Source organism: Cucurbita pepo, chromosome LG02 (genome assembly GCF_002806865.2).
Source record: "Cucurbita pepo subsp. pepo cultivar mu-cu-16 chromosome LG02, ASM280686v2, whole genome shotgun sequence".
Classification (NCBI taxonomy): Eukaryota; Viridiplantae; Streptophyta; class Magnoliopsida; order Cucurbitales; family Cucurbitaceae; genus Cucurbita; species Cucurbita pepo.
The window spans coordinates 549,224-563,759 of record NC_036639.1 but is presented as its reverse complement, the minus strand read 5'-3'; the positions used below and the strand labels follow the sequence as shown (position 1 = coordinate 563,759).

The 14,536-nt window shown below is 32.0% G+C and overlaps 1 protein-coding gene and 1 pseudogene across 3 annotated transcripts; both read left to right on the top strand.

Annotated features, from left to right (window-relative positions):
* Nucleotides 1–3,764: 3,764 nt before the first annotated feature.
* LOC111789184 (inositol-pentakisphosphate 2-kinase-like) lies at nucleotides 3,765–8,265 on the top strand. 3 transcript variants are annotated; one of them, XM_023669860.1, is made up of 9 exons: nucleotides 3,765–4,023; nucleotides 4,117–4,238; nucleotides 4,599–4,808; nucleotides 5,083–5,230; nucleotides 6,032–6,069; nucleotides 6,183–6,293; nucleotides 6,553–7,152; nucleotides 7,588–7,787; nucleotides 8,000–8,265. In XM_023669860.1, exons 2-8 carry the CDS (start codon nucleotides 4,137–4,139, stop codon nucleotides 7,729–7,731), a joined length of 1,353 nt encoding a protein of 450 aa, XP_023525628.1. In that variant the 5' UTR covers nucleotides 3,765–4,023; nucleotides 4,117–4,136; the 3' UTR covers nucleotides 7,732–7,787; nucleotides 8,000–8,265. The 3 variants fall into 3 exon arrangements, with proteins under 3 accessions (XP_023525628.1, XP_023525627.1, XP_023525629.1); XM_023669859.1 differs by having other exon boundaries at nucleotides 7,978–8,265; XM_023669861.1 differs by having other exon boundaries at nucleotides 4,117–4,242; nucleotides 7,978–8,265.
* Nucleotides 8,078–14,536, top strand: LOC111787574 (annotated as a pseudogene).

The following is a 14,536-nucleotide window of genomic DNA, read 5'->3' as shown; positions in this document are numbered from 1 at the left end:
GAAATTCATGAACCACCCGTATAAATTTTTCATTGATTTGAACTCAAACTAATTTAATAAGTTCATAACTTAACTCAATGTTAAGTGAGATTGGAACATAATTGGTTAAATAATGATATTAAATATTAAAGAAAATATTGAGTTGGTTGGTTATGTTAAGATGGGTTTGTGCATACCTTTTTAACATCAAATGAGGAAGGAATGTTTTTTTTGTAAGGTAACTGTAATCAAATTAGTGACGAGTAATAGTTGTATTCAATAATTGAAAATTGGATGATAGTGAGACAAGATGTCGATTTTGTGCTCTGAAATTGTGCTGTGAAAGGTTGAATATCATTAATATGTAGTCCACTGATTTAATGCCACATTTTTTTAATGTGTCCTTAAGGGTCAAATGCCAATAAAAGATGGTACATTAATTTATTGTCATTTTTTTAACGTGATAAATGTTTATTTATTTATATATATATATTAGAGAGAGAAGACAAAAAAATTACATTATAACATTTAAATAATTCCTTTAAACAAAATTCATAGAACAGTATATAATTTAACCAATTAAAAGTAAATTAAGGATAAATTTCAAAATTACAAATTTTTGGATTTAAAACCGCGTGAGTTACTGAATTGTTAGATTAAATAACGATTAGTAAAATTATAATTATAATATTTAATTGAAAATAATAACTTTAACTAAAAATTTAAATTTAAATGTGAGATGTGTAATTAATATTTATGTTTATAAATTTTTTTGGATTTATGATTTTTTTTTTTTTGTACATTTATTAAATTCATTTGATTCATGTATGAGCACTAGTGTTATTTTGATTCATTTATTAGCATTATTATTGTTACGTCTATATAAAGGATGGTTTATATTTGTTATAAAAAGTAGAGTGAGTGCACGTTTTTTTATTTGCATTAAAGCAATTTAGAGAAATTTTGAAAATGAGAATTTGTAGCGTGAGAGTTATACTTGTAAACACTTCAGTTCTAGTCATTGATTACCACCCGTAGATGTAATTTCTTATATTTGAGGTATGTAAATTTTTGTTCTCTTTGTTTATTTTTTTTTGTAGATGTGTGACTACGATCGATCTTACGGTAAGATTTTTTTTTTAAAAGAAATTTAGCTAAATCGATACTCTTATTTATAAACATGAGGAAAATGAACAACCAAGATTGCAAGGTAGGTGTCGGCAACAATAAAGAATAAGAATAGATTCTGGTGGGATTGAGAAGTGTGGCAAGAAGCACGATTATAAATAAGTTCTTTCCACAAGTTGGTTATGAATTTTACTTTAAAGATATATGTCTTTCATTTCAATGTGTGCTTCCGAATCTAAACACATTGGTTATGTGAAATTATTATTTTATTTTATTTATTTATTTATTATTATTTTTTTTTTAAAGAACATGTTCTTTCCATACATCCCATTGCTGGGAACTCAAAATAATAACAACAATAACTAATATTGGTTGGGTTATTCAAAATAATAACAATAATTAAATAGAATAAAAATAACGTGGGTGCATTGTGTCCTCATGTCTCGACTTGAATTAATATTGACTAAGTTCGGTGCATGGGCAAGCCACTTGAGCACTAGGGCCAATAGCCATCAAATTGGTGGTTTGACATTCGACGGTTCTAGTGAATGGAGGTCTCTTATGGAATGAAAGATCTCCCAGCTATTTGTTATTGTTAGTTGGGTTGCTCGCCTTTATCTACCTTGACTTCGTGCTCATGAATTATATTATGGTCAGCTTAAAAGGTTGTATTCCTACCATAAAAGAATGCCGACGATCTAGTGTGTTAAGTTTTACCTTAGGGAGACAACCACTCGGGGGTTCGACACTCCCCCATTTAATGGTTTAGATGCCATAGGAAGATTTAACGCTTCATGCATGTTTCAAATTGTGGCTACTCTACGGTTGATGCAACTTCGTACCAATGTCTCACTACCTACTAGATAGATCAAGAGAAGATCAGGTCATGTGGTATGACCCGTTTCCACACACGGTAAAATTGATTTTACTTTTTTTTTTTTTTTTTTTTTTTTTTTTTTTNGCTCCAAATATTTAAAATTTACACAAAAATCAAATTTTCATTGTTATTATTTAAAAAAAAAATCAATTTATCTAACCATACGTAGCCTACACACTTTTTATTTATTTATTATTATTATTTATCTTTTTGGGTTCATTTTCGGATCGACCATAAGTGTCTTTATAGAGGAGCATTTTGAGCCGAATATAACTTGCGAGTATAGATTTGTTGGAGCAGGCTGGTATGTGGGCCGTCACCATTTGGGCCCATTATCTATTTATTATTTTTTTTCTAAAGGATTTTCTTTAATTTAAAAAGCAAAAATTAATGATATTATATTGTAATTACAATTTTTATTTTTTTATTTTATATATTCTAAGAACTATTTATTTATCACTTTAAAGTTATTTTGGTATAATCCATATAAGTGTTTCTTCAAAAAAAAAAAAAAAAAAAAAAAAAAAAAAAAAAAAAAAAAAAAAAAAAAAAAAAAAAAAAANAAAAAAAAAAAAAAAAAAAAAAAAAAAAAAAAAAAAAAAAAAAAAAAAAAAAAAAAAAAAAAAAAAAATCTAATTTTTAAAGCATTTTTATTTATTTATTTATTTATTTATTATTATTATTATTATTATTATTATTATTAAAGAATCACTCTCAGCTAGAAAAGTTATAAAAAAAAACCTATATGAAAGCCAATTATCTTGACTTAGAGTGGAAAACTAGAGATATTTTTTTTAAGAAATGAAAATGGAATAAAATATAAATGCTCAAATGGTGGTTATAAGTGCCTATTACTCAAATAAAAAAAATAAAAGTTTCAATTTTTTTTAGACAAAAAAAAAAAAAAAAAAAAAAAAAAAANGCTCATAGTCGTTGCAACTTGCTGTAACCATATATATACATATATAATTGGTATTTAATAATGGGAAAATTAATAGATTTATTAATAAATATAAATATTTTTTTTATATTATTTGAATTGCTAAAAAAAACTGTTATACCATTTATGTATTAAAAAATTGTGCACCATTTATGTATAAATCAAAATATTACGCACCTAATTAAATATAATTCATGTAAATAAAAATGTACGTATCAATTAATTAACTATTATGTATTCATATATGTACCTACTGACAAGTTAGTATTTAGTCTAATGTTTTGAAATTTTATTTCGATAAATTAATAGATAATCGAAATACTGTTTTATTAAAATAATACTTATTACAAATACTTATATATTTATTAGCAAAATTTGACTTGTCGATCTAACACGTATATATAATAAATAATAATTCAACTTTGGATCAATTTTCTTTTAAAAGAATTTCACATATTATTTTTATAAAAGCTTTATTTTATTAATATATTAGGAATAAAATTAACGTCAAAATTCAAAATTATCTAAAAAAAAGTTAAAATTAAATGATGATTTAATTTTAATATTCGTGTCAAATAAATAATTGATATAATAAACACACAATTTAATTATATGCTAAACATATTTGTTGATTTTAAAAATGGTTAAATAGGTTAAATATGTTAATATTTAAATACAAATTTTGTACTTTTTGCTAAAACTTCAACGAAAGCGTCGTATAATTATAATTATTGAAAACTGACGACTTACAATTTTATAAAGAAAGAAAATAAGTGTGGGCCCCACGAAAACAGATACGGTTTGGAAAGCTTTCCACGTTTGTTGCGGTGGACGAGTCTTCAAGTTTTCTCGTAGAGTAAAATTATGAATGCTCGAGTCTGCGGGAGTAGTAATATTACAGTCATTTCGAAGTCCGACCTCGTCTCCCGGGCGATTCTATTGGCGGTGTAAAGCTCTCTTTTCCGGTGAAGGTCTTCGCCTGAAGTTCGCCTCGGAAGTGCGTCTTTACAACGCTGAGTGGCTGATCGGCGTTAGTCTTCTCAGTTGTTAGGGTTTTAATTGAATCGGACTGATTCTACTTGAAGCATTCTTATCAAAGGTCCGATCAGTTGCATGGAGCTTGCAACTTCATTTTTCTCTCCTTTTCTGTTCATTTCTCATGATTTTAAATCTCGATTGTTTGAATTTTTAGACTACAAGGAGATCTGCTGAATGGAAATCGTTCTAGAGCAGAAGGATGCTGCTGATTGGACTTACAGAGGCGAAGGAGCTGTCAACCTTGTCCTTGCGTACACTGGATCTTCTCCTCTTTTTGTATGTCTGCCATGAAACTGTTGATGTCTAATATGCACTTTGACTCCTTTTCTTCATGCTTTTTTTCTCTCTAAAGTGTCGTGAAAGAATTTTCTGAACAGTGTTCATAGGTATTCTGTTTCACTTTAAGGTACGATTAGTACTATTCTAATTTTAGTTCTTTCTTTTTCCTTTCATAAGATCGCTTAGTACTCTGCCAAGATATTTTCTCGTTGGTAGATTTCTAGAAATTAATTGATTGTTTTTGCGTTTGAGTAACTCAAAAGGATTATCTATGAAAATTTTCTATCCGTATGGAAATTGGTCTTGCTTCGATCTACTGGTGGCTGCTGCTTATGACTGTGCTAATTTTTTTCGTAGTTTGGGAAAGTTTTACGGATACAGAAGGCTCCGAGAAATGGATCACACTGCGGGAGCGTTCGGAACCTGAAGGCTTTGTCCGCGCATGAGCGCCTTCTGTGGAGAGATGTAGGAGACATTGTGTCGTGCACGGATCACGATGTTGCATGTCAAATCTATGTGCAGCATGTAATGATACCGTTGCTGGATTTCAAACATGTTGATGCTGGGGTATGTTACTGTATTCATTTCATGCCGATCTTTCTTGAATTTAAGGTCTGCTGATAACTCTGTAGAACGAACCGAATTATATTTGTGAAAATGTAATCGTGATAATAACTAGGCTAAGTTAACAGATCTACACTTTTTGAGTTAATGATAGTTCATGTTCAACCTACAAAAATGATAACTCAAGAATGATTAAATCCTCATTGTAGAACGAACAAAGTGTTTCAAGAAAACGAAATCAATAATTCTGACAGTATATTTTTACCAATATTGGTAGGTCCATGTCCTTGTAACGAGAGAGTTCCTAGAGACTATTGAGAAGAACATTCTTGGTCAGCGTCCTGCTTGGAGGATTAATGCAGGACGAATTAATATACATCGTGATTCTGTCCTCCTTCAATCAGATCATGCTATTTTTTCTCAAGGTAGAGTTTCTTCAAGCTCTCTTTAGCTATTATCCTTCTGTTGATGTTAAACACGTTTAAAAGATTTGCATATATTATATACTTAATTTCTAAATTTTTTGTAACACGGTAAACCTTCTCATTACAAGAAGTTCTCTAGATAACTGCTGAACGAACTAAAAAGTTAAGACATCTTCAATCTATCGACATGGTTTGTGGAGGCTTGCTCATTTGTCAGTTTTCATGGACTCATACACTGTTTATCTCAAGCAATGAGATTTATGAGTGAATGTATACTTCTATTAGCATGAAGCTTGCTCTGTTGTCTAACTGTTTTTTGGTAACTGATAGACTCCTTAGGAGCAAGGAAGAAAACTCCAAATAGCTCATGTAATGTTGCTTGTTTATAGATAAGTTCGAGCTAAAAACATTGAACAACATGAGTAAAAAGTTGGAAAATAGAAAAAAGAAGAGGAAAAGAGGTAGAAAAATTTTCTATTACCTTTGAATGTGATTTACACTTAAAATTTCATATTTGTAATTGGAAGGGCAACTGAGTCAACTGTCAAGAACTAACAATCATCTTAATATACGTGAATTACATGAATTATTTTCTTCCGCATCTTTTTCATCTTTTTTATTTATTTAAATTTTTTTAATTTTTTAAAGAAATCATTTTAATAAAGAAAACTTGTTGACCAAAATTATTCTTCATATTGACTGTTTCAACAATGTTCATTGATGAATCTTATCTGGAAGTGTCTTCTGAAGACTCTATTCTATTAAATAGAGTATCACCAGTATACCTTTCTTTGTTTTTAGGTGGTGATGATGAATTTTGCATATCTGTCGAGATAAAGGTGCTCCTTAATGGTTTTCATCTTTCCATCGCCCCTCCCACTATTGGTCTTTTTATTCCTCTGAAAGTAATTTTTCTATTTAATATATGTTTTAACTTTTTTTCCCAAATCAGCCAAAATGGGGATGTCTTCCAACTTCAAGATTCATATCCAAAAAAAATGCCATTAAGAAAAATGTGACTCGTTTTAGGATGCACCAAGCATTGAAGTTGCAGAAAGGCGAGGTAATTTTGCTCCTTTTTCTTGTCTCCATGGTATCAATCATTCTTGCACATCAATTATGTTTCTATATTACTTAAAATGTGATTCTAAGTGTCAGATCTGATTCTACACTTTCAGTGTGTCTGATCTTCTGATCTTCTGCCTACCACAAAAAAAATGAGCCTCTATTTGGCTTTTAGTTACTTTGCTTCTATGTTATTAATCGACTTCTCTTCTGAATTTTTTAAGTTTTAACTTGATTGCATCCAATTTGCGGAACAGATATCTCAGTTTAGTGATTACAATCCGTTAGATTTATTCTCTGGATCCCGGGATCAGATATACAAAGCAATCAAAGATCTTTTCTCTACCCCTCAGAATAATTTCCGTGTCTTCTTAAACGGTTCCCTAATACTTGGGGCATCGGGTGGCTATGCTGATGACACTAATTTGGTGATTGAGGAAGCATTTGAAGACGCTCTGCAATCTGTCATCCAGAGAGAAAAGGGATCTCGAGCAATGACATTCCTACAGCTTGTTGCTGAGGCTGTATATAAATCCGGATGTCTGAATCGTCTTCTTGCGGTTCAACAGCTTGACAGTTTTGACATAGAAGGGGCTATTCATGCGTACTATGACATTATTTCAAAGCCCTGCCAGGTTTGTGGACATATGGATGATGAGGAATTGTTGAACATATGCGGCACTTTACATTCTGCCCATCTTGATCAAAGCTTGGAGATTGTGAGGAACTTTTTAATAGCTGCAACCGCTAAAGACTGTAGTTTGATGATTACTTTTAGACCCTGGCACGTTGAGTGTCCTGGCTCTGCATATAACAGCATATTCGTTGAATCAACCAACCAAACTTTTGACTACAAGGTATGTCCCTCGGAAAATTCATTCGTATCGTCTTTGTTGATCTTAAAAGTTTCAAGTAACTGAAAACTTCTTGTTTATTTGAACTGTTTGCATGCATGTGTAAACCTTTTGTAAGACAATTTTTCTTATCATTTAAAATCAATAAAATCCATGGAAGATTGCATTATTTCCACTAAATTTCCAATTGCCGATACAGTATGTATCAACTTTTGTGGTACTTTATTAATCCATTATTTTCTATACTTCTTAAAATGTCTGATGTCTAATCTGCGAGAATAGCTATAGCTTGAATCATGAGTGGAAAATTTGTATTGCTAATGTATAAGTTCTTGAGTCTTCCTTTTCGTTGGTCTTGGGAAACTAATGACCATTTTCCCAGTTTAATTGGAGGTCCATTTTCCCAGTTTGATAATGGTGATTTTCTCGGGTTTTTAGGTTAATTTCATAGACCTGGATCTAAAGCCTTTAAGGAAGATGGAAGAATACTATGAACAAGACAATAAAATAGTTCGAAGCTACACTAAGATGTTTGTGACAGAGCTAGAGGCAGACGATTACTATAGGCCTGAGGAGGTGTGAACTTACAATGAGTTGAGAGAATACATGCTGAAGTTTGTTACCGTACTTCAATTCCGGTAAGCACGAATTGGACGTTTATTTAGTGTACTAGAGATTCATTGTTTTTATTCTTGTTATTATGCTGTTTTTAGCAATATTTTTTTGTCATCAATTCAACTATCTGCTCGTTGAGTTTTTGTCGAGAAGATCCTCGGGTAGCTAACCTTCCTGCATTGTTCCTTATACTTTTTTGATACTCTGATGCAGAGCTGGATACTTTCTTTCCCAGATTTAGTCTGCTGTTAACCAAGTCCTCGGCAGAAGCTTTGTTCGTATATCCCAAACTTAATGACAAATAAAAGCATCGATGGAGTTCATACGTGGTCTATGTCTGCGGACAATAGTTGGGGTATGTACCATCTGATAAAAAAAACTTCTTTTTTTCCTAAAAAGAAATAAATTTTAATTAATGTACGTTAGTTAGAATCCACCAACTCCTTTGCCCAGAAATAAGAGAAATAAAGGAAAATTCCACAATGGCTTCTAGTTTTGAAATTCATAACTATGTAGTATATATTTTGGTTAGAGGTGGAAAATTCCACTATTGCAGGAGAAACGAATAGAATGATTCGGCAATCACTTCAAGGAGAACACTATTACGGTTCGTTTTTTCTATGGATTTTGAAACGGTTTTATTATATTAGGGGTCTGAATACGTCTTCATACTTTGATTTGGATCATCTGTTTTATACTTTGATTTGGATCATCTGTTTTATACTTTGATTTGGATCATCTGTTTTATATCTTTTTTTTAGATGAATTTCTGAAGAGGCTGATGATTTTGTCTTGGATCTGTTTGACTTGATTTTGTTACTTTGAGTGAATACAAATATTTTCGGAAATATTTATCTTTAGACACAACATAGAGCTGCAAAGACAACAAAGGAACCAAAGGAGAAATTGATTGGTACTTTTGCATAGAAGGTTTGTTTCAAATCTCACAGTTTGTCTTTATGCCCAGACTTTTACTGGCTTCTTTTTACACACCTGTCTCAAATTATATTATCTTATCTTGAGACTAAGAAAATGAAATACCACTATCCTATGCACGTGTCATGGTCTCTGATTGATGTCGTGTGTCATGGTCTCTGATTGATGTCGTGTGTCATGGTCTCTGATTGATGTCGTGTGTCATGGTCTCTGATTGATGTCGTGTGTCATGGTCTCTGATTGATGTCGTGTGTCATGGTCTCTGATTGATGTCGTGTGTCATGGTCTCTGATTGATGTCGTGTGTCATGGTCTCTGATTGATGTCGTGTGTCATGGTCTCTGATTGATGTCGTGTGTCATGGTCTCTGATTGATGTCGTGTGTCATGGTCTCTGATTGATGTCGTGTGTCATGGTCTCTGATTGATGTCGTGTGTCATGGTCTCTGATTGATGTCGTGTGTCATGGTCTCTGATTGATGTCGTGTGTCATGGTCCCTACTTGATGTCGTGTGTCATGGTCTCTACTTGATGTCGTGTGTCATGGTCTCTACTTGATATCGTGTGTCATGGTCTCTACTTGATGTCGTGTGTCATGGTCTCTACTTGATGTCGTCATCAGTTGCACAAGAGTGTCTTGCCTTTTACCTATTACCTGAAATAGAAGAAGCACACTATTTTAGTATTTCTATTTTAAGAAATATTTAGCAGAAATATTTAGCAAGTATGTAAACACATGCAACCCATGATCTAGGGATCTATCATTAATACCATCATAGGAGTAGCCTCCAATTCGAATAAAATTAGATGTTTAGTATTTTTCTACATACAACCCATACATGCAAGTGTGGGGATCCCCAGATGGTTTGCACCCTTGAGTCAAGCTAGTTGTTTGTAGTAACAACCCATACATGCAAGTGTGGGGATCCCCAGATGGTTTGCACCCTTGAGTCAAGCTAGTTGTTTGTAGTAACATTTGGAAGTAAGCACCGAAGTGTCATGCGAGACATAGTAACATTTGGAAGTAAGCACCCAAGTGTCATGCGATGATGATCAGCATCATCATCATGTGTACACATCTGTACCGAGTAAGCAACTTGATATATATACACACACCAAATGTCTCCATAGTTTTTATTTTTAAATCATCTTTATGACACAACTCTATATAACGTTCATATATAACGTTCACACCAAATGTCTCCATAGTTTTTATTTTTAAATCATCTTTATGACACAACTCTATATAACGTTCATATATAACGTTCACACAACTCTATAACGTTCATATATAACGTTCACATAGAGTAATATGCATGTCTTGACCTTCATATGTTAATCATCATTAACATTAACTAGAGTTGTGTCTTAGAAAAATCATCGACATAATGTATCATGACTCTTAATATGGAATAACATCATATTAAGTCATCTCGTTATCATATATATCTTACATCATATAACAGTCACTAGATTATCATATATCGTAGTCTCATCATCGTGTAACTTAGTCACATCATTATATAATATAAAGCATAAATGACACGGGTAAGGACCACTGGACATATGTTGTCATACATAAAACTAAGTCTTTGGTCCTTCTGACCAAATCAATGGTAATGATAAGATCACTTAATAAGAAGAGTCCAACAATCAAATCGTAAGGCTCTCTCTTTGAATAAGAAGAGTCCAACAATCAAATCATAAGGCTCTCTCTTTGAATAAGAAGAGTCCACTCCTAGTTTTGTATTTTTTACTCGTTTAAATTATAAACTAAAATTTGACTAAAAAAAATTTAGTTAAAAAGTAGTCCTATTGGATTAGCTAAAATGTCAACCTTGAGTCGTCAAAAAGTTTACTCTTCCACTGACTTCAAAAGTCAATTGCTCAAATGAAATGATAAAATGAAACTAAAATTTATTATAGAGTAATAGCTCTAGAAATCAACACAACGAAATTAATTTTAAAAAAAGAATTATGTTTGCAAATTAAATGTGTCAAAGATGCATATCAAAAAAATAAGTTGATCATATATATATATACAATTTAGTTGGAATCTTGAAGATATTTGGAAAAAAAAGTTTGCTTTATTGCATAAATAAAAATATGTAGATCATATATATATATATATATACACAATTTAGTAGGAATCTTGAAAATATTTGGAAAAGAATGTAGATAAAGAAACCTAAGAATGGTATTTATATGCTTAGTTTTTAAAAATAGAGATCATAGAAATACTTAAATTAGGAGATGATGTCTTTGAGGAAAAAATTGAAAGATAAAAGATGTGACCAGGAAGAAAAGTGGATAGAGAGAAATTATAGAAAGAGAAAAAATGAGAGGGATGAAGTATTAGAGAGGGAGAGAAAGGTACGGTAAAGAGACAAAGAATAAAGTTACACTTTAGTGGGAATATTTTTTAGAGTAGGATGGTGAGAATATACTTAAGGAGAAAAAAGAGTGTAAAAAAAGTGATTTAAAAGAAAAAGCTTCATATGCTGTTTGGAAAACTGTTTTCTATTATAATAAAATATATATTAAAATACAAATTAAAAATATCCAAATTAATTGCAATTTCCCTGAATTTTCTTTTCTTAAATCTTACCAACTAAAAAGTTAACTAAAAGGTTTAAAGTTTTGTTAGACAAAAAGAAAAAAAAAAAAAAATATTAATTTTTAAAAAATGTTTGAACACACAAATTTAAAAAAAAAAAATTATTAGATACAATTAGAACTTAATTTTTAAAATCCATAAACTCAAAAGTGCATGAGCTAAAATATTTTTGTAATTTAACTTTTATATATAATGGTTATCAAATCATCATTGTAAATTTTGTGTATAATAAGTGTTAAAATAGAAATTTGAACTTTCAGGTTTATTAAGCCTACAAATCATAAAAAAATGTTAGATTATTGACCAATTCAAAAAGACATAAAAAATATAATGTAAAAATACAGTAGTATGTAGATACGTACACACTACTATTAAATTTACAAATTTACAAATTTACACACTACTATTAAATTTACAAATTTACGAATTTTCAAATAAGAGAGTAAAAAATTTCTAATCTCTAGAATTTTCTAGAGTATTGAAATATATGAATTACAAGTTTTAAAAAAATATATTATATTAAAAAATGAAAACTTTAAAATAACCATCTTTTCTTTCTTTAAGAATAAAAAATAGGTAAAAATTACTTGAATGCAATTCTCGCAAATTTTCCAAAAAGAACCCCTACCTCAATCCCCGCAAAAGTAAATGGAGAATTTCATGGGAGATCGAGAATGAAATGTGGTAGGGATGGGGACGGGAAAGGCTTCCCGTCTCACCCCATCATATATATATATATATATACATGTGTGCGTGTGTATATATAAATATATATATATATATATATATACATGTGTGTGTATATATATATACATGTGTGTGTATATATATATATATAATGGTTGTCCTTATTTAAAATTAATGACCAAAGTTCAAGTATACATCCTAGCATGAGTTAAGGTGAATAAGTTAAAAATATTCAATAACCTAATAAGGATTAAAATGACCGTAGGAAATAGAATAGACCTTCAAAACGTTTTAAGAAAAAAAATATTTTTTTTGATAGTTAGAAACAAAAATAAAATAAATTTAAAAGTTCACAATTTTAAACTGTAAATTAATTTTAAAAGTAGACTATATAAGAAAAGGGACATAAGTTCTCTAGTGATGGGCTGTCAGTAAAATTGTTTCTACGAAAGAAAAAAAAGAGAACTAATGTTAGACATATGTACCTTTTATGTGTTGCTCCATTGACTAAGTTCAGGTGTGCAAACATTCTTCATGAATAACAGTGTTGGAATTTAACTGTCACCGGGTTTAATTTTCGATCCAGCTTTTATTTCTGTCCTGCACAGAAAAATGAATTGTAAGCCAAAGTAGTCGGCAAAGGATTGTTAGTAGAATTTACATTCAGCAATATAAGATCCAAGCGTATCTTCCTTTGATACAAGGCTCATTTTTTTCCAAAATCATGTCAAAGGTTCCACTGCACTCCAAATTTCTAACGCTCTCCTTCATTTCTGTGTGATATTTTCGCTGCCAATTAATACGAGAGGCTCAGTCCTCTTGTGGCGTCAACACCACACACACACTGAAACCTAGCAGTTACTTCTCTGCTTGTTTGGCCTTGTATGAATAATAATATTGATTACCTTTCGGCCCTCATTGACTACTCCAAAATGATGTCCGAGTCCTCAGGAGAGCTTGTCTTCGTCCATGACCATTCTATCGGGGGTGGCATCACTCACCGTCTCGGTAGCTCTCCTCCGAACCAGAGAAAGAGCAATGATTGGCCGTGACCATAGACAGGAATCAAGACTGGTTGACATATTCGAAGGCGTCAAATTCAAGTGGGTTTTGTTTTCTTCGCGTATTGAAAGGCCAATTTCAAATAAGAACCGTGATGGTTATGCGCATGAGTGGTCAGATGTTAAACACTTCGAGCTAAGCTTTCACAAGAAACAAGGATATGGCACCGGGATTCTACCTTCTAATGGCTGAGTTGTGATCAATTGTTATTGTAGTGGTGTACGTCTTCAGATTGTACATATGGTTAGTTTGTTGGAGCTGTAACAGCGTGGATGTTATATTTTGTTAGGCTGTTAATAGGATGATTTTGTGTATAAACATTCGCGTAATCTGGTTATTCATTAGGTAGAAAACCTGGAATTTTTTTACCCACTATCAACTTCCAAATATTCTGCGGGAACATGAAGCTCCATATGGCAGATTATTGGGGTTCAATCGATCTTAATCATCCTGCAATATTTGACACACCCGTGAACCCGGAAACTTAGAAGGCACTAATCGGCTATCTCAATAAGTTTGTTGGGAGGAAAGAGTACTATAAAAGAGTAGGAAAGGCTTGGAAACGTGAGCATTTGTTGTATGAACCAAGAGGTACAGGGAAGTCAAGCTTGGTCCCATGGCTAACTATCTGAACTTTGACATTTAGGATATGTGGGTCTTAGGGAAGTCCAATACATTCAGAGTTCAGAAGATTATTGATTGGCTCTGGAAGTCGTTCAATATTAGCAAATGAAGACATTGATTGCTCTATTGAGCTGCAAGATAGAAGTTCAGATTCAGAATATCGAACTAAATCGCAGAGGATGTAAAGGTAGGTCCCTAACCTGCACGAAATGTATCTAAAGTTTCATGAATTGTTTGGGCAGCTAACGAAGCTACTTATAAAATTGTTTGTTGCCCTCAGATTATTGTCTGGGTTATTGAACTTCATTGATGGCCTATGGTCGAGCTGAGGAGACTAGCGGATAGTGGTATTGAGCAGCTGGATACAGTCCAACCAGCCGCTCTACGTGGTTTGTGGTCAATAACACTATCCGCTAGACTCCTCTGCTCGACTCTAGGCCATCAATGAAGTTCAATAACCCAGACAATAATCTGAGTGCAACAAACAATTATAAGTAGCTTCGACTTCAGTGGTTCAAAGATACTGGCCTATAGTTACCTATTAATTCAGGAACACTCCCACTTAGAAATTGAAGAGCTATTAAATAAAGTTCAGGCAACACCTACTGAATTAGCTGGAGAGCTAATGAAGACTGACAACGTTACAAGTTCACTTCAAGGCCTTATTCAATTCCTCCACGGAAAGAGAGAGACGAGTCGAGCGCCAGACCGCAGAATAGATGCAGGAAAAGCTTAGCAAGAGACTACTATTCTGTTATCCCCCTTAAGATCAAATAGAAATTTGCTTACAAATGATTTTGCTACTAAGTTTTCGATTAAGATTCTCTCTCTCTCTCTGCTTTCATACC